Genomic DNA, 23075 nt, shown 5'->3' with positions numbered 1-23075 from the left:
AACAGGAAAGGCTAGAGATCTCTTCAAGAAAACTGGAGATATCAAGGGAACATCTTTTGCAAGGATGGGGATGATAAAGGACAGAAAGTCCTTACCATTAAGGACCTAACAGAACCAGAAGAGATTAGGAAGAGGTGGCAAGAATACACAGAAGATCTATACAAAAAACATCTTAATGACCAGGATAACCATGATAGTGTGGTTACTCACCTAGAGCCAGACACCCTGGAGTGTGAAGTCAAGTGGGCCTTAGGAAGCATCACACTCTGATGCTGTTACAGAGCTGTACTCAATATGGCAGCAAATTTGGAAAACTCAGCAGTGGCCACAATACTGGAAGAATTCAGTTTTCATTCCAATCCCCAAGAAAGGCAATGCCAAAGAATGTTCCAACTACCATACAATTGCACACATTTCACATCCTAGCAAGGTTATGCTCAAAATCCTTCAAGCTAGGCTTCAGCAGTATGTGAAATGAGAACTTCCAGATGTACAAGCTGGGTTTCAAAGAGGCAGAGGAACCAGAGACCAAATTGTCAACATTCAATGGATCATGGAGAAAGCAAGGGAGTTCCAAAAAAACAATCTACTTCTGCTTCTTGGGTTATGCTAAAACCTTTGTGTGATCACAACAAACTGTGGAAAATTCTCAAAGAGATGGGGATACCAGACCACCTTACCTGTCTCCTGAGAAATCTGTATGTAGGCCAAGAAGCAACAATCAGAACCTTACATGGAGTAAGTGACTGGTTCCAAATTTGTTAAGGAGTACAACAAGGCTGTCTACTGTCACCCTGCTTATAATATGCAGAGTACATCATGGAAATCCAGGCTGGAAGAATCACAAGCTGGAATCAAGATTGCCAGGAGAAATATCAAGAACTTCAGATATGCACATGATATCACTCTGATGGGGAAAGTGAAGAGGAACTAAAGAGCCTCTTGATGAGGGTGAGAAAGCTTGCTTGAAACTGAACATAAAAAAAACTAAGATTATGGTGTCCGGTCCCATCATTTCATGGCAAACAGAAGGGGAACAAGTGGAAGCAGTGACAGAATTTCTTTTCTTGGGCTCCAGAATCACTGCAGACAGTGACTGCAGCCATGAAATTAGAAGGTGCTTACTCCCTGAAAGGAAAGCTGTGACAAACCTAGACAGCATATTAAATAGGGAAGACATCACTTTGCCAGCAAAGGTCCACATAATAAAAGCTATGGGTTTTCCAGTAGTCATGTATGGATGTGAGAGTTGGACTATAAGGACGGCTGAGCACCAAAGAATTGATGCTTTCTAATTGTAGTGCTGAAGAAGACTCTTTAGAGTCCGTCAGACTGCAAGGAGATGAGACAGTCAATCCTAATGGAAATCAACTCTGAATATTCATTGGAAGGACTGATTTTGAAGGTGAAGCTCCAATACTTTGGACACCTGATGCAAAGAGCTGACTCACTGGAAAAGATCCTGATGCTCGGAAAGCCTGAAAACAAAAGAAGGGGGTGGTACAGGAAGAGATGGTTAGATAGCACCACTGATTCAATGCACATGAATTTGAGCAAACTCGAGGAGATAGTGGAGGACAGAGGAACCTGGCGTGCTATAGTCCACGGGCTTGCAAAGAGCTGGACATGACTTAGCGATATGACTTAACAACATACTTGACCACCCAGCAGTCCCTGAAATCCAGCCTGGCCTTGAACTAACACAGCCACACGAACGAGGATGACCAGAGTAGTGTCATCCAGCCTGGTGAACTGCTGTGTAGTTAGAAAACAAGCCCATGCCAGCCACGTCTACCTGTCAGAAGAAGATTTTGTTGGACCGACTACCGTCCAAGTAAAGACGGACTTTACTGCCATCTACTGGACAACTATGACAGTCAAATGCAAACCTGTGGATCAAGCTGTGGAGAGGTGTGGATTTTATCCTGACCGGAATGGTAGAGGTGGCCGTGTTGGGAGGCAAAGGGAAGGTGCCTAAAGAGGTCCCGGGGCTTCTGAGGGTTCCCCACACACACGGCCCCATCAGTCTCCACACACAACCAGAAGCAGCTTTCCACAAAGGAAGTGGACTTGTAGTTTGAAGATGGCAGAGTAAAGACGATTCTGCCCCTTCAAATCCTGAAAACCATCCCAAAGAAGGAAAACAAGAAATACACAGTAAAATACAAATGAGACCTAAATCTGGGGGCTTGACGCACAGAGTATGGGGAGGCATCCCTGCAGCAGCCAACAAGGGTATACGAAACACCTGTAACCAGACAAGGACAGGAGCAGAGGAGTCGAGGCCGAGGGTGTCGTCATCACTCATCAGCTCTCCATCTAGAACCCGCTAACTGAAGAAGTTTAACAACTGTCCACCGACTTGACTTCCTCACATGTACCTATGACCGCTTACTCGGATGATTGTATCTGGGGACAGGAGCTGAAGCAGACGTTTGGAGAAGTATTAGACATAAGTTCTAAGTGGACACTGAAAGTCAAAGACTCAAAACAACATCATCATGCCTCCCCCAGCTGGTGGTAGGGGGTGGTCATGGAGGCCAGCTAATAAATGGAGACTGGTCCAGATCTCTTCCAACTATATTATGACACAGGCCTGGGGCAAAACTGTGAAAGACTGGTGTCCGTCTCACATGGTTTCTGATCCTCTTATCTAATCAGTATGGGAGAATGCATTTGCCTAATCAATGACTATATGACACACCTAAGGCCTTATTAATCTGCTCTGGCAACAACACCGTGTCCAGTACAGCAGCTACATTCAGGACCCCTGGTCAGCTAAGTCTCGGTGGTCGACATTCTCTACCATCCATCTAGTTTCTTCAAGGGCTGGACTAGTGAATTAAACTGAGCTAGGAGGGACCACCACCCTGACATTTTTAGGTTCTAATGGTGGCGGTAATCTCCTCCATTCTCCCCCATCTCCGAGTTCAATACCGTTTTTGATGTACTATCTTGGGGACGGCAGTTTCACGTTTCCACTTGGCTTTGCCAATCAAGATAACTCAACTCCAGACCAAAGAACAAACGCAGGGGTCAATCTGCCAGGAGTATCAACTGTCGAGTGTATCAGTTCCAGTCACATACTTGAGGACTGGGAGGATGACTGCTGCATGGACCACGGGGTCCGTTTTGGACCACCAGACTCGTACACTTCAGGAATGAACAGTGCAGAGAATGACGACCTGCTGAGGCTCCGAGATCAACCACCTGGTGAAAGGGACTATGGTTTGTCTCTTCCCCTCAGGAAGGGAGGCTCACGAGGAGCCCGCTCTTGACCTGTGTGCAGAAGCAGAGCTGAGAAGGACAGGGGTGGACAGTGGTAGCCATGAAAATGCCTGTCTGTCTCTCTCCTGTGGGAGTGCAACTGACAGACACCCCCTGACGTGCCCTAAGCCTCCCCTCCGCTCACGGCAAGGCCATAAGTCCCACAGCGGCTCTTGGCCAGCAACTGCATATGGAGAAGGAGGTCCTTTCCTATGAGATACTGGATTCCTCTAACAGACAGCTTCCAACCCTTCTTCACACCCTCTCTATGCCAAGGGGTCAGACTGTGCTGTCCCCCGCCAGCTTTCCCACCTCCTCTGACTCCCTCCTTCTGTTCTTCCTCAGAGGCCTTCTCCCTGCATCTCCTGCATGTCTAATGCCATCATGGAACACTAATGCCTTCAGTGAAAAACCTCATATGCTCTATGGGGATGGAAGTCAGCACACAGGAATAAACAACTTGGCCAAGTGGAGTAATCCCAACCTCAGTGAGTGGCCCACAGTGAGATAATGTGGACCACAACTCTGGAAAGGGCTGCGGAATTGAATGACAAGTACTGCAGAAGGCAGGATGGGGTAGGGAGCAGGATGCTGAGGGATTTTCAGGGGATGGGGGTGGGGGGGGGGAAGGTTCGCAGGAAGGTAAAGGCAGACCTCTCAGATCCCCACAGAAGATCTTGGTTCTTTCTTCACTTCTCATCAGTCAGTTCAGTTGCTCAATTGTGTCCAACTGCAGCACGCCAGGCTTCCCTGTTTATCACTAACTCCCAGAGCTTGCTCAAACTCACGTCTGTCGAGTCGGTGATGCTATCCAACTATCTCATCCTCTGTCATCCCCTTCTCCTCCTGCCTTCAATCTTTCCCAGCATCAGGGTCTTTCCCAATGATTCAGCTCTTCACATTAGGTGCCAAAGTACTGAAGCTTCAGCTTCAGTATCAATCCTTCCAATCAATATTCAGGGTTGATTTCTTTTAGGATTGACTGGTTTGACCTCCTTGCAGTCCAAGGGACTCTTCAAGAGTCTTCTCCAACACCAACACCACAGTTCAAAAGCATCAATTCTTCGGCGCTCAGCTTTCTTTATGGTCCAACTCTCACATTCATATATGACTACTGGAAAAACCATAGTTTTGACTATATAGACATACATATTGAAAATTACCTTAAATGTGAATGGATTAAATGAACCAACCAAAACACACAGACCAGCTGGGTAGATGAAAACATGTGCGTGTATGCACTTTCACTTACCACATTACTTAACCCCTCCAAATTGTATGCAATTATCTTACATTGTTTAGGTTAATCATGTCTCTATTATGGCTTGCAATTGTAATTATCTTTTTTTTGGTCTGGATATTGATTATGAAAACTGATAAACATCTTTTATTATTGTGATTATGTAACTATTGTATCATGATTGATCAACAGAAAATAACACAATTCTGTAACAGTAAAACTATCATTTAATAGAAAAAAAAATTCAAAGAAATTCTAGCCTTGTAGAGATGACAGTGCCTTCATGCCAAGAAAAGAATGCTATTTCCCACAGCCAAGACATGAAAGCAACCCAAGTAAGTGCCTAATAATACGACTGAATAAGAAGATGTGTTGTATGATTGTATGTATGTGTGTGTGTGTGTGTGTGTATATAGACATATATAGGCCTCTGTGATGGCTCAGCAGGTAAATAATCTGCCTGCAATACAGGAGATGTGGGTTCAATCCCTGGGTTGGGAAGATCCCCTGGATGAGAAAAATGGCAAACCACTGCAGTATTTGTGCCTGAAAAATCCCATGGACAGAGGAGCCTGGTGGCTACAGTCCAAAGGGTCGCAAAGAGGTGGACATGACCGATTGACTAAGCATATATATATATATATATATATATATATATAAAATGGAATATTACTCAGTCATAAAAACGAATGAAATATTGCCATTTGCAGCAATGTAAATGGACCTAGAGCATATTATGTTTAGTGAAATGAGTCAGAGAAAGACAAATACTATATGATATCAATCACTTGGAATCTAAAAAATGATACACATAAATGTATATACAAAATAGAAACAGACTCACAGATATAGAAAACAAATTTGTGGTTAACAAAAGGGAGAGGGAATTGGGGAGGGACAATTTAGGGGTTTGAGATTAACAGATAAAACTAGCACATATTAGGAAGATATATAAAGGAAGCAACAAGGATATACTATACAGCTCAAGGAATTACACCATTATCTTATAACAACCTGTGATAGAATATAATCTCCAAAAATACTAAATCACTAGGCTGTACACCTGAAACTAACACAATATTGTAAATCAATCATATTCCAATTAAAAAAAAGAAGAAAATGCTATAAAAAGGAACTTTTAAAGATAAGAAAGAGCTCCAACTTACTGGTACTTCAGAGAAAGACAGAATAAAGAACACATTTCTATTCTGAAAGAAATAATACAAAGTTCCCAGAACTCTAATGGCATGTCCTTCCAGATTGAAGTGCCCACCACAATTAATGAAAAAAATTTCCATATGATGGCATATCACCATAACATTTCAGAATACAAGAAATAAACTTTAAAAGATGTTTTCAGAGATAAAAACAAAACCCAAACCAGGGCATCTGCAAAGGATCTGTAATAAGAATAGCACCAGAAAGTTCAAAAGCCATACAGCACTGCACCACAACGGTACAGTACTCATACCTCAGGGGCAACTGACTTATAACCAAGGATTTCATATCCAACCAAATCACTAATCATGTGATAGGGCAGAAGAAGAGTTTCAGATATCTGAGACTTAAAAACTTTACTTTCCAGGCACCACTTTTGGGGAAGCTATTGGAGGACAGGTCCTACCAAAACAAAGGAGAGATGGGGGTCAGGAAGCAGAGAGAGGTGAAGGAAACCCTCAGGAAAATGCTGGGGCAAGGCCAGGATAAGGCCTCGGTATCAGGTATGGGGGTGGCCAGTCCAGATGTGAGCAGGGTTGAGGTTCCACAAGACGATCAAACCAATGAAACAGTTAAGCCATCTGCAGAAAGAGATCACTTAGACACCTGGCAGAAAGCGTAGGGTTTAATTAGCAGTAAAGACACGGAAATCTGCTTCCTCCTTCAAACAAACAACAAAGGCCACAATTCTAACAAGTGAAAGACAAGTGTTGTTAACCCTAGGGACAAAAATTTGAAAGGAAAAGAAATAAAATCATGGTATAAATGTAAGCTTAACTGTGAAAAGTGTTTATAGGTCCTGATGATGTAAAACTGACATCTGATCTAAACCAATTATACTGTAACTAATTGGGAGGACAGGGGAGTGAGAGAGAGCTAAATCAGTACCTTATGTTCCAAACTGAAGAGAGATCAACAAATAGAGATCTAATCATATTGTTTCAAGATATAAACACCAAAATAACAGCTAGAAGAACTGAATGAGTGCTGCTGGGGAGAGAGAAATAGGAGGGAGGAGGTGGGGGTACCTTTTTAATAAGTTATCCTTGATAAAAATAAAAAAAAAACAGACTGACCAACTCATTCAGCAAGTTGCAGAACAATCATGTACAAGATGATCCTATTTTTTAAAAATATAAGTTATAAAGGACATAAGTATAAACAGATATACTGGTATTACATAAGTAAGAAGATATATCAGTATAAAGGCAGGAAGAAAAAACCCAAATGCCATCAGTGGCCTCCTCCAGGTGACAATGGAGGGCTGGGGGACTTTCCTTTCCCTTTGTTTTTAATTATACAACAAAAAAGTGGTAGGATTATGGCTGTTTTATTTTTCAAGTAATTAAATTCTATGTTTATTATGAAAATATCTTAGTAAGCAAAACTGAACGTGTATATCTATGCCTATGGTATCAGTTCAGTTCAGTTCAGTCGCTCAGCTGTGTCCAGCTCTTTGCAACCCCGTGGACTGCAGCATGCCAGGCCACCCTGTCCATCACCAACTCTGGGAGCTTACCCAAACTCATGTCCATTGGTTGGATGGTGATGCCATCCAACCATCTCATCCTCTGTCGTCCCCTTCTCCTCCTGCCTTCAATCTTTCCCAGCATCAGGGTCTTTTCAAGTGAATCAGCTCTTTGCATCAGGTAGCCAAAGTATTAGAGTTTCAGCTTCAGTATCAGTCCTTCCAATCAATATTCAGGGTTGATTTCCTTTAGGATTGACTGGTTGGATCTCCTTGCAGTCCAAGGGACTCTCAAGAGTCTTCTCCAACACCACAGTTCAAAAGCATTAATTTTTTGGCACTCAGCTTTCTTTATAGTCCAACTCTCACATGCATGCATGACTACTGGAAAAACCATAACCTTGACTAGACAGACCTTTGTTGGCAAAGTAATGTCTCTGCTTTTTTAATATTCTGTCTAGGTTGGGCATAACTTTTCTTTCAAAGAGTAAGTGTCTTTTAATTTCACGGCTGCAGTCACCATCTGCAGTGATTCTGGAACCCAAGAAAATAAAGTCTGCTACTGTTTCCACTGTTTCTCCATCTATTTGCCATGAAGTGATGGGACTGGATGCCATGATCTTTGTTTTCTGAATGTTGAGCTTAAGCCAACTTTTATACTCTCCTCTTTCACTTTCATCAAGAGGCTCCTTAGTTCTTCTTGGGCTTTCTGCCGTAGGGTGGTGTCATCTGCATATCTGAGGTTATTGATATTTCTCCTGGCAATCTTGATTCCAGCTTGTGCTTCTTCCAGGCTACCGTTTCTCATGATATACTCTGCATATAAGTTAAATAAGCAGGGTGACAATATACAGCCTTGACATCCTCCTTTTCCTATTTGGAACCAGTCTGTTGTTCCATGTCCAGTTCTAACTGTTGTTTTCTGACCTGCATACAGATTTCTCAAGAGGCAGGTCAGGTGGTCTGGTATTCCCATCTCTTTCAGAATTTTCCACAGTTTATTGTGAGCCACACAGTCAAAGGCTTTGGCATAGTCAATAAAGCAGAAATAGATGTTTTGCTGGAACTCTCTTGCTTTTTCCATGATCCAATGGATGTTGGCAATTTGATCTCTGGTTCCTCTGCCTTTTCTAAAACCAGCTTGAACATCTGGAAGTTCATGGTTCATGTACTGTTGAAGTCTGGCTTGGAGAATTTTGAGCATTACTTTACTATCATGTGAGATGAGCGCAATTGTGCGGTAGTTTGAGCATTCTGTAGCATTGGCTTTCTTTGAGACTGTAATGAAAACCGACCTTTCCCAGTCCTGTGGCCACTGCTGAATTTTCCAAATTTGCTGGCATATTAAGTGCAGCACTTTCACAGCATCATCTTTTAGGATTTGAAATAGCTCAACTGGAATTCCATCACCTCCACTAGCTTTGTTCGTAGTGATGCTTCCTAAGGCCCACTTGACTTCACATTCCAGGATGTCTGGCTCTAGGTGAGTGATCACACCATCATGATTATCTGGGTTGTGAAGATCTTTTTTGTACAGTTCTTCTGTGTATTTTTGCCATCTCTTCTTAATATCTTCTCCTGTTAGGTCCATATCATTTCTGTCCTTTATTGAGCCCATCTTTGCATGAAATGTTCCCTTGGTATCTCTAATTTTCTTGAAGAGATCTCTAGTCTTTCCCATTTTATTGGTTTCCTCTATTTCTTTGCATTGATCACTGAGGAAGGCTTTCTTATCTCTCCTTGCTATTCTTTGGAACTCTGTATTCATATGCTTATATCTTTCCTTTTCTCCTTTGCTTTTTGCTCCTCTTCTTTTTACAGCTATTTGTAAGGCCTCCTCAGACAGCCATTTTGCTTTTTTGCATTTCTTTTTCTTGGGGATGGTCTTGCTCCCTGTCTCCTGTTAAATGTCATGAACCTCCATCCATAGTTCATCAGGCACTCTATCTGATCTAGTCCCTTAAATCTATTTCTCACTTTCACTGTATAATCGTTAGGGATTTGATTTAGGTCATACCTGAATGGTTTAGTGATTTTCCTTACTTTCTTCAATTTCAGTCTGAATTTGGCAATAAGTAATTCATGATCTGAGCCACAATCAGCTCCCAGTCTTGTTTTTGCTGGCTGTATAGAGCTTCTCCATCTTTGGCTGCAGAGAATATAATCAATTTGAGTTCGGTGTTGACCATCTGGTGATGTCCATGTGTAGAGTCTTCTCTTGTGTTGTTGGAAGAGGGTGTTTTCTATGACCAGCGTGTTCTCTTGACAAAACTCTGTTAGCCTTTGCCTTGCTTCGTTTTGCACTTCAGGGCCAAATTTGCCTGTTATTCCAGGTGTTTCTTGACTTCCTACTTTTGCATTCCAGTCCCCTATAATGAAAAGGACATCTTTTTTGGATGTTATTTCTAGAAGGTCTTGTAGGTCTTCATAGAACCATTCAACTTCAGCTTCTTCAGCGTTACTGGTCGGGGTTATAGACTTGGATTACTGTGACACTGAATGGTTTGCCTTGGAAATGAACAGATCATTCTGTTGTTTTTGAGACTGCATCCAAGTACTGCATTTCGGACTCTCTTGTTGGCTATGATGGCTACTCTATTTCTTCTAAGGGATTCTTGCCCATAGTAGTAAATATAATGGTCATCTGAGTTAATTTCAACCATTCCAGTCCATTTTAATTCGCTGATTCCTAAAATGTCGATGTTCACTCTTGCCATCTCCTGTGTGACCACTTCCAGTTTGCCTTGATTCATGGACCTAACATTCCAGGTTCCTACGCAATACTGCTCTTTACAGTATCGGACCTTGCTTCTATCACCAGTCACACCCACAACTGGGTGTTGTTTTTGCTTTGGCTCCATCTCTTCATTCTTTCTGGAGTTATTTCTCCACTGATCTCTGGTAGCATATTGGGCACCTACTGACCTGGGGCAGAGAAGGAAATGGCAACCCACTCCAGTACTCTTGCCTGGAAAATTCCACGGATGTAGGAGCCTGGTGGGCTGCAGTCCGTGGGGTCACAAAGAGTCGGACACCACTGAGTGACTTCACTTTCTTTCTATAGTTCCTTTTGGAGAAGAAAATGGCAACCCACTCCAGTGTTCTTGCCTGGAGAATCCCATGGATGGAGAGGCCTGGTGGGCTGCAGTCTATGGGGTTGCAAAGAGTCGGACATGACTAAGGAACTAACACACACGCACAGCGACCTGGGGAGTTCATCTTTCAGTGTCCTATCTTTTTGCCTTTTCATACTGTTCATGGGGTTCTCAAGGCAAGAATACTGAAGTAGTTTGCCATTCCCTTCTCCAGTGGAACACATTTTGTCTATATGCTGCTGCTGCTGCTAAGTTGTTTCAGTCGTCCCTGACTCTGTGCGACCCCATAGACGGCAGCCCGCCAGGCTCTTCTGTCCATAGAATTCTCCAGGGAAGAATACTGGAGTGAGTTGCCATTTCCTTCTCCAATGCATGCATGCATGCATGCTAAGTCGCTTCAGTCGTGTCCAACTCTGTGTGACCCAACGGACAGCAGCCCACCAGGCCCCTCTGTCCACGGGATTCTCCGGCCAAGAATACTGGAGTGGGTTGCCACTTCCTTCTCCGTCTATGGTATTGTATACAGAGAAAAAGGACAGGAAAAGTTCACAGGAAACCATTAACACACTAAAGGGTAACTGTGGTTGTTCACCTCTCAGGACCTGGAGGAGGGGCGGGTGTGCAAACAGGGGCCTTATCCACCTTCCCCACAATGTGCATGTGGTGGTTTCAAGCAAACACCAAGTCTGCAGTCCTACTGACGTGTGAGCAGGATAGCGTAAAACAAGGGGAGGGAGAGCCAGTGGGGAGATGAATAGGATGGAGATGTGGTTGGCGAAATCATGCTGGGCAAACCAAAAACTTCCTTGACCCTATGCGACTTTCTGGTCTGCAGGTGTGGGCCTACACTGCAAGGACCAAACATCACCTAACACAGGCACATGTATGCTACAGCTCTTACAAGGCACCCCTGAAACGAGAGGACACTGCTTCCCCATGTATGTCTGGGCCCAAGGGGGGAGACACAAGCAAGACAAACGGTTTGCTTGTGCAAAATTAATAAAGCTTAACAATAATGAAGCCTAATTATCTGAGAACTTATTCTCAGGCAAGACTTTAATACAATATGTATTTAAGAGAAATTAAGACTGCCTTAATTTGTATAAAGGTCTGTGAATGTTTCAGGAAAAGAAATAGAATGGTATGCTAGGAAATCTTCATTTTTAATTAAAATGACTAGTGTCACTATTTTTAAAGCAAATTCATCAACTGAATTTATATTATTTTAACTGACCACATGGCAGCAGCAAAGGCTGAAGACTGGCCAGGAGTCTTTGCGGCAGGCCCCCAGTAGTCAGTGGGAGGGCCAGGGCTGGTCTCAGGTGGCAGACCTCACTCAGGCCTCAGGCCTCATGTTCACAAGGGGCAAGGGTTTGGCCCTCTCTGAACTGTGGGCTCTGCTACTGTGTTAGGCTTCTGTTCAGTGGCTGTGATGGAACCACTCAACAGATTCAAAAGAATTACTACTACTATACCATCAAAAATCTCTCTGTTCTTTTTTGTATGAAAAGGTTTCATTGTTCTTATCTCACTTCTTCCCCCCACAGACTTTAGTTCACAGAAAATACAACTTTTTGTTGTTATTGAAACATAGTATCAAAAGACAGTCAACAAAATCAATATAGTAATTATTTAAGGAATGCTAAGAATGCTTTCAATAAAACTATTATTATCTCTGCCTCTAGTCTCACTCAACACTTCAGTTGCTAAAAAAAAAACAAGAAACAACAAAGAAACAAACAAAAACTTTATCATGATCTGTTTACACAGCGGTACAGATCAAAAAATAACGAAAGCTCATAAAACCAGCTTAGAGAACATCTCTCTGGTTTTTAAATATGTACTCCCTGACAGGCAACACCACCATTCAAATTCCAGCCTTGGCCTAGCCAAGAGGTTTGCCTGGAGCCTTTCCAAGAGTTCCTACTGGTATGGTTGGGATGCTGGAGTGGTAGAATTTTACAGTGTAAGAAATGAATACTTGGGCAATAACTCATATAAAACTTCTAGAGCAACTGTATCATATACTACTTGGCCTTTAACTTTCCCCCACCCCAAATTCAAATTCTTTGCACTAAAAATAAGATTTCAAGTATGACAAAACTGTTAACACCAGGGATATCTGGGTAAATAGTATTTGGAAGTTCTTTGTCCTATTCTTACAATTTTTCTCTAAGTTTTAAATTATTTCCAAATAAAAACTTAAAAAAAAAAAAGAAGCATTTTTCTGTATATGAGTCTGGGCAGCTGGCTCATATCTGCACCCAGGGTGGCTCAGATGGGCCCAGGCAAACCAGGCATTCCACAAATGTCTTCTAATCTCAACAGTCTTTGAGAAAGTAACATGATCCCAAAGTTTATTTGGATTTTCAACATTGACAAATTTTTTAAAAATGTTTTTTTGTATCTGAAGATTATAATAACAAAATGATTTTGATTAAAAGGAAAAAAACCAACACAGTATCACTACTTACTCTATGAATTATACCAGCTGAATGTAGATGTTTAATACCACAGAGCATCTGGTAAAGAAGGTAGGACATTCTTTCATGGTCCAGCTCCATGTGAATAACCTGACATAAGTTAGCATCCATTAATTCCATAACCAAATACCTGAGGAAATAAATGATCAGCCATGTACACATGAAAATTATCCAAATTCCTTCATGGTATCAAATCAGAATCTTTATAAAAAAGAAATAACTTCATACCTAGTCACTGTACTGGCTAAAGTAAAAAGATAATTTGCTTTCATTAGGTATCTTGATTTATAAGCTATCTTGAAAAGAAGCAATTTTTATATCATAGTAAATAGAATCTCCAACATGCAAAGTCTCCTATATTTAAAATTTTTTGCTACTGGGTCATTCTTACCAATACAGAAACCATGCCGTTACTGCTTGCATCTTAAGAAAACTTTTGACCTTACCTCCCCTACCAGCTACGATCCTGTATTTTTGGTCTTCCTGCAAGCAAAACTCCCCAAAGAGGTATCTACACTCATCATCTTCAATTTTTTTCTCCCATTTTTCCTTAATCTCACTTTAATTAGGCTTTTGCCCCCACCACTTCGCTGAAACTGTCCTCAAGGCTCCTGACACCTCCGTGTTGCTAAACCCAGTGGCTAGTCCTACAATCCTGGCTAACCATGACTTTCTCTTACCACTGGCTTCTTACTGTTGGAGTAAGAAGAACAGGCCAGCACCTGTTCCTGGCCTTCTTTTCTCTACTGTACTCATAGTCACGACGATCTTCTCTGGTTTCTGATCTCAAGGCTTTAAATACCATCTATAGACTGTCAACTCTCAAATTAATACATTCAACCCAGACATCCCACCTGAACTCCAGGCTCACTTATCTAAATGACTGCTTCACAGATCAGTTTGGGTGCCCAATAGACTCCCTGTCTGAAACCGAGCTCCTGATTCTACGCCACCCCCAAATCTGTTCTTCCTGTAGCTTTCCTCATCTCAGTTGAGAGAACTTTTATCCTTCTGGTGAGCACCTGAGCCAAAATTCCAAATGTTGTTCTCAGCAACTCCTTCTCTCAAACCACACAAAGCCTCTCTCAAAGCCTCTCTAAGAGCAAACACTGGGGTTCTATCTTCAAAACAGTGTTGACATCCAATCTCATGCCTTTACCATCACTATCACCCCTTTGGTCTAAATGTAGCCACAATAATCTCTCACCTGAACTACTGCAGTAGCCTCCTGACTGGTCTTCTGTGTTCCACCCCATACAGTGGATTTGCAGTCCAGAAACCAAGTTATTGTTTTAAAATGTAAGTTAGATACACTCAGTCTTCTACTGAAAGTCTTACTTGTGAAGGGAAGTCCTTACAACGGCCGAGAGGCCCAGCAGTGTCGGCCCTGCCACTTCTTTGAGCCGATCTCTTCTACTTTCCTCTGCTTCCTTCGATCCAGCCAAACAGGCTCTTGCTCTTCAAGAGCACACACCAGGCACACTCCCATGTCTGCTCCTTTATGCTGCTTGTTCCTTCTATCTTTTAAAAATATAACTGTATTTATTTTAATTTTGGCTGTGCTGGATCCTCACTGATGCACAGGTTTTCCCCAGTTGCGGCAAGCAGCAGGTACTCTCTTGCTACAGCGCGTGGGCTTTTCACTTGCTACAGCGCGTGGGCTTTTCACTGCACTGGCTTCTCCTCTTGTGGAACACGGCTTCTATGACTTGTGGGCTTCAGTAGCTGCAGCACTTGGGCTCAGTAGCTGTGGCTCCCAAGTGTTAGAGAGCTGGCTCAGCAGTTGTGGCACACGGGCTTAGTTGCTCCGTGGCATGAGGGATCTTCCTGGATCAGGGACTGAACCCCTGCTTCCTGCACTGGCAGGTAGATTCTTTAGCACTGAGTCACCAGGGAAGCCCATTCCTTCTATCTTGATACTACCTTTCTCAAAATATCTGTAGGACTAACCCCCTCATTTCCTTCAAGGCTTCTTCAAATGTCACCAATCCCATGAGGTCCTTCCCTAACTATCCTACTTAAAACTGCAGCCTGACTCCTAAACCCCAGCACTTCTGATCCCTCACTCAGCTTCGTTTCTTCCACATTTGCCACATTCTAATGAATGACATAATTTCCCTATTTGTTATGTTGATTATCTTCCCTGGTTTTCCTTCAAGCTCTAGGAGGAAATATGATCATCCACAATTCTTAAATAATGAAAGGAATTTTTGCCTGTTTTGGTCACTAAGTATGTCAAGTTCAAGAGAGTGCTTAGCACACAGCTGGCAATCAAATTTTCCTTTTGGCTGTGCAACTGAAAGCATGGCATCCTAACCACTGGACTGCCAGGGAATTTCTAGCAGTCAAATATTTGTTGAATGAATAAACCAATAAATTTAAGATAAAGTTGTGCATTATATCTAAATAATAAATTAATATTTCATTTCATTGTTAGTAAAACAATTCTATTTCAGATTTTGGAAAACATACAATATTTAGTCACTTACCCATTTCATATAACAACCATAAATCCCTAAACCCTACAATCCTGGATTTTAGAGGACTAGAGAAAAACATTTTATATTTCAGTAAAGCAAATCAGCAGCATTAATGGCACTGTCTTCTCCAAGGAATCCACTTTCAGTCATCCTTTATCTGTTGTAAAAATGATAACTGTCTAGGGATAAGCACGTGCATGCTAAGTTGCTTCAGTAGTGTCTGACTCTTTGCAACCCTGTGGACTGTAGCCTGCCTGGCTCCTCTGTCCGAGGGATTCTCCAAGCAAGAATACTGGACTGGGTTGCCATGCCCTTCTCCAGGGCGTCTTCCCCACTCAGGGATCGAACCAGGATCTCTTACGTCTCCTACATTGGTGGGCGGATTCTTTATGACTAGAGCCACCTGAGAAGTCCATAGGCACAAATATTATTATTTGTTTTCCTTACTATTTCTATTTCATAGTGAAAAGTGGCTAAGATATCATTTTAAAATGTATTATGTTGTCTGCATTTCCTAAGTTAAAAAAAGCAGTCATGTTCTCTTAAATTCTCAGTCTTTCATGCACAGTGTATTACTGAATAAAAATTATACTTACACATCTTGAAATTCTTCTAGAGTTTTTTGTGGTGTAAACACATTTAACAAACTAATTATCTGAAAAGAGAAAATTAAACCTCAGTATGTCAAACAAGTCTACTTGACTATAAAAATTAAGTTTAACATTAAAATGTATTAAAAACTAGGAAAAAAATCACAGCAGAGCGTTGAAATTTTATTATTGTTACTGCTTTTACCAGAATATTCTATCATACAGCATTTCAAAAGTTAAATGATTAGGATTCTCGCCTTGGAAATAATGCACTTTTAATCAAATCACTTTTATGTGTCCCTGGTAACTTATTATTACAGAATTTTGACACATAATGCTTTCCAGCTTTGAACATAAAAAAGTATCAATTATAAGTAGAAAAACACTAAAAAAGCAATATGTTAACTCTGAAAACTTAAATACAATGTGCAAATTTCAAGAAAGTTTTGAAATATGAGGGCTAAGCTTATATTTTGGTACAATAAAGATGAAATGCCTCACAGTATTATGTATTTACCTAAAGAGGGTTCAAAAACTGACCCCATCGCAGGCTTTGGTCCTGGTACTCCAATGTTAACAATGAATTCTGCTACTTGAGCATTAAAAACACATCCTCAATCATTTCAAATGACTGAGGGAAAGTTGAATTATTCAGTATAAAAGACTGAAGATTGGAGTGGCTGGATAGCCAAGGGGCAAAAAGAAAACTGAATTCATACTTTAACCTTTATACCAAGATAAACTTAAAATGGAACAAAAACTTAAATCTAAGGCATGAAACCATGAAACATTAAAATATGGATAAACATTCATACAACTCTGGTGTAGAAAAGTCTGTTCTAAGAATGACAAGAAACCTACAAGACTTGATTACATTCAACGACAAAAATCTATGGCAAAAACAACCTGCTGCTGCTGCTAAGTCACTTCAGTCGTGTCCGACTCTGTGTGATCCCAGAGACTGTGCGATCCCAGAGATGGCAGCCCACCAGGCTCTGCCGTCTCTGGGATTCTCCAGGTAAGAACACTGAAGTGGGTTGTCATTTCCTACTTCAGTGCATGGAAGTGAAAAGTGAAAGTCAAGTCGCTCAGTCGTGTCCGACTCTTCACAATCCCACGGACTGCAGCCTACTAGGCTCCTCCGTCCATGGGATTTTCCAAGCAAGAGTACTGGAGTGGGTTGCCATTGCCTTCTCTGAAAAACAACCCAAATTAGGTCAAATGGAAAAGATATGAGGATTGATAGCTTTAATATACAAAGATCTTCTCTAAATGCATAAGACAAGTGTGCTCAGTCACTCAGTCATGTCTGATTCTTTGCGACCCCATGGACTGTAGCCCACCAGGCTCCTCTGTCCATAGGATTTCCTAGGCAAGAATACTGTAATGGGTTGCCATTTCCTACTTGAGGGGATCTTCCCAACTCAGGGATTAAACTTGTGTCTCTTGCATCTCCTGCATTGGCAAGGGATATGTTTATAAATATTTTAATGTTTCATGATTTCATGACTTAGATCTAAGTTTTTGTTTCATTTTAAGTTTATCTTGGTGTAAAGATTGACGTGTGAATCCAGTTTTTTTTCCCCCCCTTGAGTCTCTTGCGTCTCCTGCATTGAAAGAAACCAACAGTCCTAGAGAAAAATGGACAAAGGCCATGGAAAACAAACTCTCAAGAAATAAAAATAAAAGGCTGGTAGAGATATGGAAAGAAAATCAACCTCACAAATAAAAATAAGGTATCATTTGTCATCTATCAGTTTGGTAAGGTAAAACAAAAAAAAATCAACAATATGTAGTTCTGGAGTATTCTGAAATAAAAGCCATACTCAGATACTCAATGAAAGTGTAAAACTGATAGTATTCCTTGAGGTCAATTTGTCAGTATATATTAAAATCAGAAATGTGCATACTTTTTGACCCAGAATCTTGGCCAAAGAATTCACCTGTATAAGGATGTTCACTGCAGCACTGCTTATAGTAGTAAAAAATTAGACACAATCTAAATATTTGTGTTTTTTTATGTTTTATTTTTTAAATTTTTTAAAATATAAATTTATTTTAATTGATAATAAGCAATTGATTAAATGAATTACTGTGCATTTGTACTATGTAGCTATTTAAAAATGGTTTATATCTATATTCATTAATGTACATGAGATCTAGCAACATTCCACCATATTTTTTTTAAGAAAATTTTTTTTACTTTTGTTTTTATGATATACCCAAATGAATACAGAGTTCCAGAGAATAGTAAGGAGAGATAAGAAGGCCTTCTTAAGTGAACAATGCAAAGAAATAGAGGAAAACAATAGAATGGGAAAGACTAGAGGTCTTTTAAGAAAACTGGAGATATCGAGGGAACATTTCATGCAAGGATGGGCATGATAAAGGACAGAAATGGTGAGGATCTAACAGAAACAGAAGAGATGGCAAGAATACACAGAACCAGACACCGGACATCCTGGAGTGTAAAGTCAAGTGGGCCTTAGGAAGCTACTACAACCAAAGCTAGTGGAAGTGATAGAATTCCAGCTGAGTTATTTCAAATCCTAAAAGATGATGCTGTTAAAGAGCTGCACTCATTATGCCAGCAAATATGGAAAACTTAGCAATGACCACAGGACTCTAAAAGGTCAGTTTTCATTCCAATCCCAAAGAAGGACAATGCCAAAGAATGTTCAAACTACTGTACAATTATGCTCATTTCACATGCTAGCAAGGTTATGTTCAAAATCCTTCAAGCTAGGCTTCAGCAGTACATGAACTGAGAACTTCCAGATGTACAAGCTGGGTTTCAAAGAGGAACCAGAGATCAAATTGCCATGATTGATGGATAATGGAGAAAGCAAAGGAGTTCCAGAAAAACATCTACTTCTTCATTGACTACGTGAAAGCCTTTGACTGTGTGGATCACAACAAACTGGAAAATTCTTAAAGAGATAGGAATACCAGACCACCTTGCCTGTCTCCTGAGAAACCTGTATGCAGGTCAAGAACTGGACATGGAACAACAGACTGGTTCCAAATTGAGAAAGGAGTATAACAAGGATGTATATTGTCACCCTGCTTATTTAGCTTATATGCAGAGAACATCATGTGAAATGCTGAGCTGGATGAATCACAAGCTAGAATAAAGATTGCTGGGAGAAATATCAAGAACTTCAGATATGCCATGATATCACTCTAATAGCAGAAAGTAAAGAGGAACTAAAGAACCTTTTAATGAGGGTCAAAGAGGAGAGTGAAAAAGCTGGTATGCAACTCAACATTAAAAAAAAAAACCCTAAGATCATGGTATCTGGTCCCATCACTTCATGGCAAATAGATAGGGAAAAAATGGAATCAGTGACAGATTTTCTTTTCTTGGGCTCCAAAATCACCACAGACGGTGACTGCAGCCATGAAATTAAAAGATGCTTGCTACCTGGAAGGAAAGCTGTGACAAACCTAGACACAAAAACCTGCATATTAAAAAGCAGAGACATCACTTTGTTAGCAAAGGTCCATAAAGTCAAAGCTATGGTTTTTCCAGTAGTTATGTACAGATGTGAGAGTTCAACTATAAAGAAGGCTTATCATCAAAGAACTGATGCTTTCACATTGTTGTGCTGGAGAAGATTCTTGAGAGCCCCTTGGACTGCAAGGAGATGAGACAGTCAATCCTAACGGAGATCAACTCTGAATATTTCTTGGAAGTACTGATGCTGAAACTCCAATACTTTGGCCACCTGATGCAAAGAGCTGACTTATTGGAAAAGATCCTGATGCCGGGAAAGACTGAAGGCAGAAGGAGAAGCAGAGGAAGAGATGGACAGACAGCACCACTGACTCAATGGACATGAATCTGAGCAAACTTTGGGAGACAGTGGAGGACAGGGGAGCTTGGAGTGCTGCAGTCCATGAGGTCGGAAAGAGTTGGACATGACTTAGCAACTGAACAGCAAATAAAACATGCATTGGAGAAACTAAAAACAAATTCAAATCACAGACTCAAAAGATTGAAATTATCTTAGTTTTTTGTCCCTACACCAGAAAAATCCAGCAGAAATGTCACAACAAAAGGAGCCATATGGAGCTGAGTGTAATCTTAAGATACTTATCCCCTCAACTTTGCAACAAAGAGAAGTCAGATGGGAGGGGGTCTCCAAAGCCCCTCCTAGGCTTACCATCTTATAATCTTCTAACATAGCAAGGCTATCAAAATCATGTTCCACATAATATTCAGGGATCAGCTAAAGAACATGAAACGTGACTGAGTACCTCATTTTCTAGAGATATACTTTTTTTCCTTACAATGTACAAGGCTTTGATTTCTGTGCCAAGTAGAACTACCTTGAATAAAGCATCATCTAATAACAATTATTTCCATAAATATGAATATGTAAAAGCTACTTATAGGACACTGTTTTCCTAAAAAGTATTTAACTATTTTTCAATTTGTCAGGTCAATACTCTTGCCATTTTATCACACTGAAATAGGGAAAACCAAATGGTAACAAGAACATTCCCATTCCTAATGAGTGACCTAAATTCCTATGGACCACGATGCCTTTTGTTGACTCAATATCCCCAATGTTGATTAACAATTTTATCAATAAAATATAAACATTTAAATAGTACTTTTATCACTAGCTTACTCTAGGTCTAAACTCATTGTATCTTCAAAGACCCGGAAGATTATCACATATTATTGACATTAAAGTATACAGTGGAAACACAGACATTACTTACATTTTTATGATTGACACATTTTAAGAGGACAAGTTCACGATATGCTCTCTTTGCATGAGTCTGATTCTGAAAAGGACGGCTTAGTTTCTTGACTGCAACATTTATCCCAAGAACTGTATCAAAAGCAGCACTATAATTAAGAAATATAATAAGCAACCCATTAGGATAATTCTGGAAAATACAGCAATGCAGAATGTACATTCAATATGTTATCTAACTGAGTAACAAATAAGGAAACATCTGCTTGCTTTCATTCGGGGTACTTATGCACATGAAGAGCAAAGTGAGCTGGCTAACAGTGCAGGAGGAACTGACTCCTTTCAGTGGGACTGACCTGGCAGCTGCAGCTAGGATGGGATTCAGCAATTCTTTGCACACTGACATCTCATTATGTTAGTTGAGATTACTATCTTCAGAACCAGGTAATTTACTATAGAGCATATACGTCTGGTCAGGAAACAAAATCTTCAGTTTAAATATGTCAATAAGTTGAAAAAACTCACTGGTATCACAAAATAAAACATAAGTATATTTTGGAATATCACAGTGGAGAAAATGGTTTGAGCTCCTGAGAAGAATGTAATATTATAAATCTAATTTTTGATTGATTGTGTTTTTTTCCTAGATGAAAGAATCTAAAAAGAAAGCAGAAGCCAAAATCTCAACTCATGGTAAATCCCCAAGATACAAAATCCCTAACATAAGCAATTGCTATATATACAAAATTCTACTAGAAATACCTCTTCATATTATTAATACTATGGTAAGAAATAAAATCTTCTAGGGGGTCTGTTTCTAGCATATCAAGCTCCCAGCTGAAATTTACGATCCATTTTCCTAGAAAAAATACACAGGAAAAATTGAATACTTTGTGTACTAGTTTCAAGCTAGCACTAGCATCAGTTGCTGTTACTGTTACCTTCTGGCTCTTCATTGGCGGTTCAAAGCTGCTAAAGACCATCGGAGAACCTAAGCACCATTTAAAACACTGTTTCTATTTATTCTATTCAGTTTACCACACTGTATACATTTATTCACTTCTGTGAATAATCTGTTTGCCAAGAAACTCAATTCAATTTTAACTTTTTAAAATGGAAAGCTGTCAAGTTACTTTGAAATTGTTTTTTCTTTAACTCAGTTCACATTATGTGTACAGGTATACACAGATGTAAAATCACATGCCCATATGCAAATATAATATTCATATGAATTACAAAATGTTAAAATTAAATCTGTGAAACAAATCATTAATATATGTGCATGATTTGTACACTTATACGTGTGTGTGTGTATACATAAAATTGCTGTTTTAGTTGCTGAGTTGTGTCCAACTCCTTGTGACCCCATGGACTGTAGCCCACCAGGCTCCTCTGTCCATGGGATTTCCCAGGCAAGAAAACTGGAGTGGGTTGCCATTTCCTTCTCTAGGGGATCTTCTTGACCCAGGGAGTGAACCCAAGTCTTCTGTATTGCAGGCAGATTCTTTACCAGTGAGCCACCTGGGAAGCACATATATATCTCAGTCTTAAGAATTTAAAAACAGACAAATCTTTTTTTGGACAAAGAATTTTTTGTCCAATGAGACAAATGAACTAATTCTGAATTACCTGAGCAGACACACGTTCCCCACTCCTAGCTTCAACTCCAGGAGGAGCTATCTTAAATTATTCCTGGCTTTACTTCTTGTAGTCACGTCTCAACTCCAAAAATATACTTTTATCACTCTTTCCTCATTTATCAACTTTAGAAATTATCTATTTACTCCCCATTATGAAAACTGAGGATTTAGTCACTTATCTGAAACCCGCAAGGACGCCTCATAGCTTTTTGTTCTCATGTTATTTTTAATTTTTTCCTTGGTCACCATTGTAACTTTAAATAACACGCCTAAGCTTGTTTCATCAACTTTTAAAGGAATTTCTTGCTGCCCAGTATGTAAAATGAGAATATTACACTTCATCTTCTTTTACTTCCAGCTCTCTTTCCCTCCAAATTTGTCTTAAATGGTCAAGTTTGATAACACATCTTTCAGTCTCTATAATTAGGTCTTCTGTGTTTCTTCTGTAGGATGTGTCTAAAAGTTGAAAATCAAGATACGAAGTGTATGCATGTATGCACACGTAAACATTACTACTTGCAGAGTAAGGATTACATTTCATTTCCAGAGATCACATGATTTTCTGTCACTCAAAAGAACAAGACTGTTTCCAATATTAAGGTTAAATGGATTCTCTTCCTACATTCTACCAGTTCTCAAACCTCATGTTACTTTAAATTTATTTCCTTCTTAAATCATGACTTTTTCTAGCTTTTCTACTACAAGTTTCTAATCAACTTTTTTTTTTTTTTCTTATTAAGAGAAGACAAATGTATCTCGCAAGAGCCTGTCACTAGTACTTCCTACCTTCTCAAATTATCTATTGTTTGGAACCTATTCCATTTGCAGGGGAAGACATTTTTCTTGAAGTTTCAACGCCTGATGTGCAGCTATCAGCCTGGGATT

The 23075-nt window shown here is 40.2% G+C and overlaps 1 protein-coding gene across 6 annotated transcripts in view; it reads right to left on the bottom strand.

Annotated features, from left to right (window-relative positions):
* Positions 1–23075, bottom strand: part of MAPK9 (mitogen-activated protein kinase 9) — a 68191-nt gene that overhangs the window by 19786 nt on the left and 25330 nt on the right. For all 6 annotated transcript variants that reach the window (XM_061421263.1, XM_061421264.1, XM_061421265.1 and 3 more), the window contains exons 3-5: positions 20573–20702; positions 15848–15906; positions 12763–12901 (exon numbers count right to left, since the gene is read on the bottom strand). In XM_061421263.1, coding sequence (XP_061277247.1) covers positions 12763–12901; positions 15848–15906; positions 20573–20702 — 328 coding nt within the window. The remainder of the gene's footprint in view (positions 1–12762; positions 12902–15847; positions 15907–20572; positions 20703–23075) is intronic.

The sequence above is a fragment of the Bos javanicus genome, chromosome 7 (genome assembly GCF_032452875.1).
Source record: "Bos javanicus breed banteng chromosome 7, ARS-OSU_banteng_1.0, whole genome shotgun sequence".
Classification (NCBI taxonomy): domain Eukaryota; kingdom Metazoa; phylum Chordata; class Mammalia; order Artiodactyla; family Bovidae; genus Bos; species Bos javanicus.
Note: the sequence above shows the minus strand (reverse complement) of the source record. Positions and strands in the feature narration are given on the sequence as shown.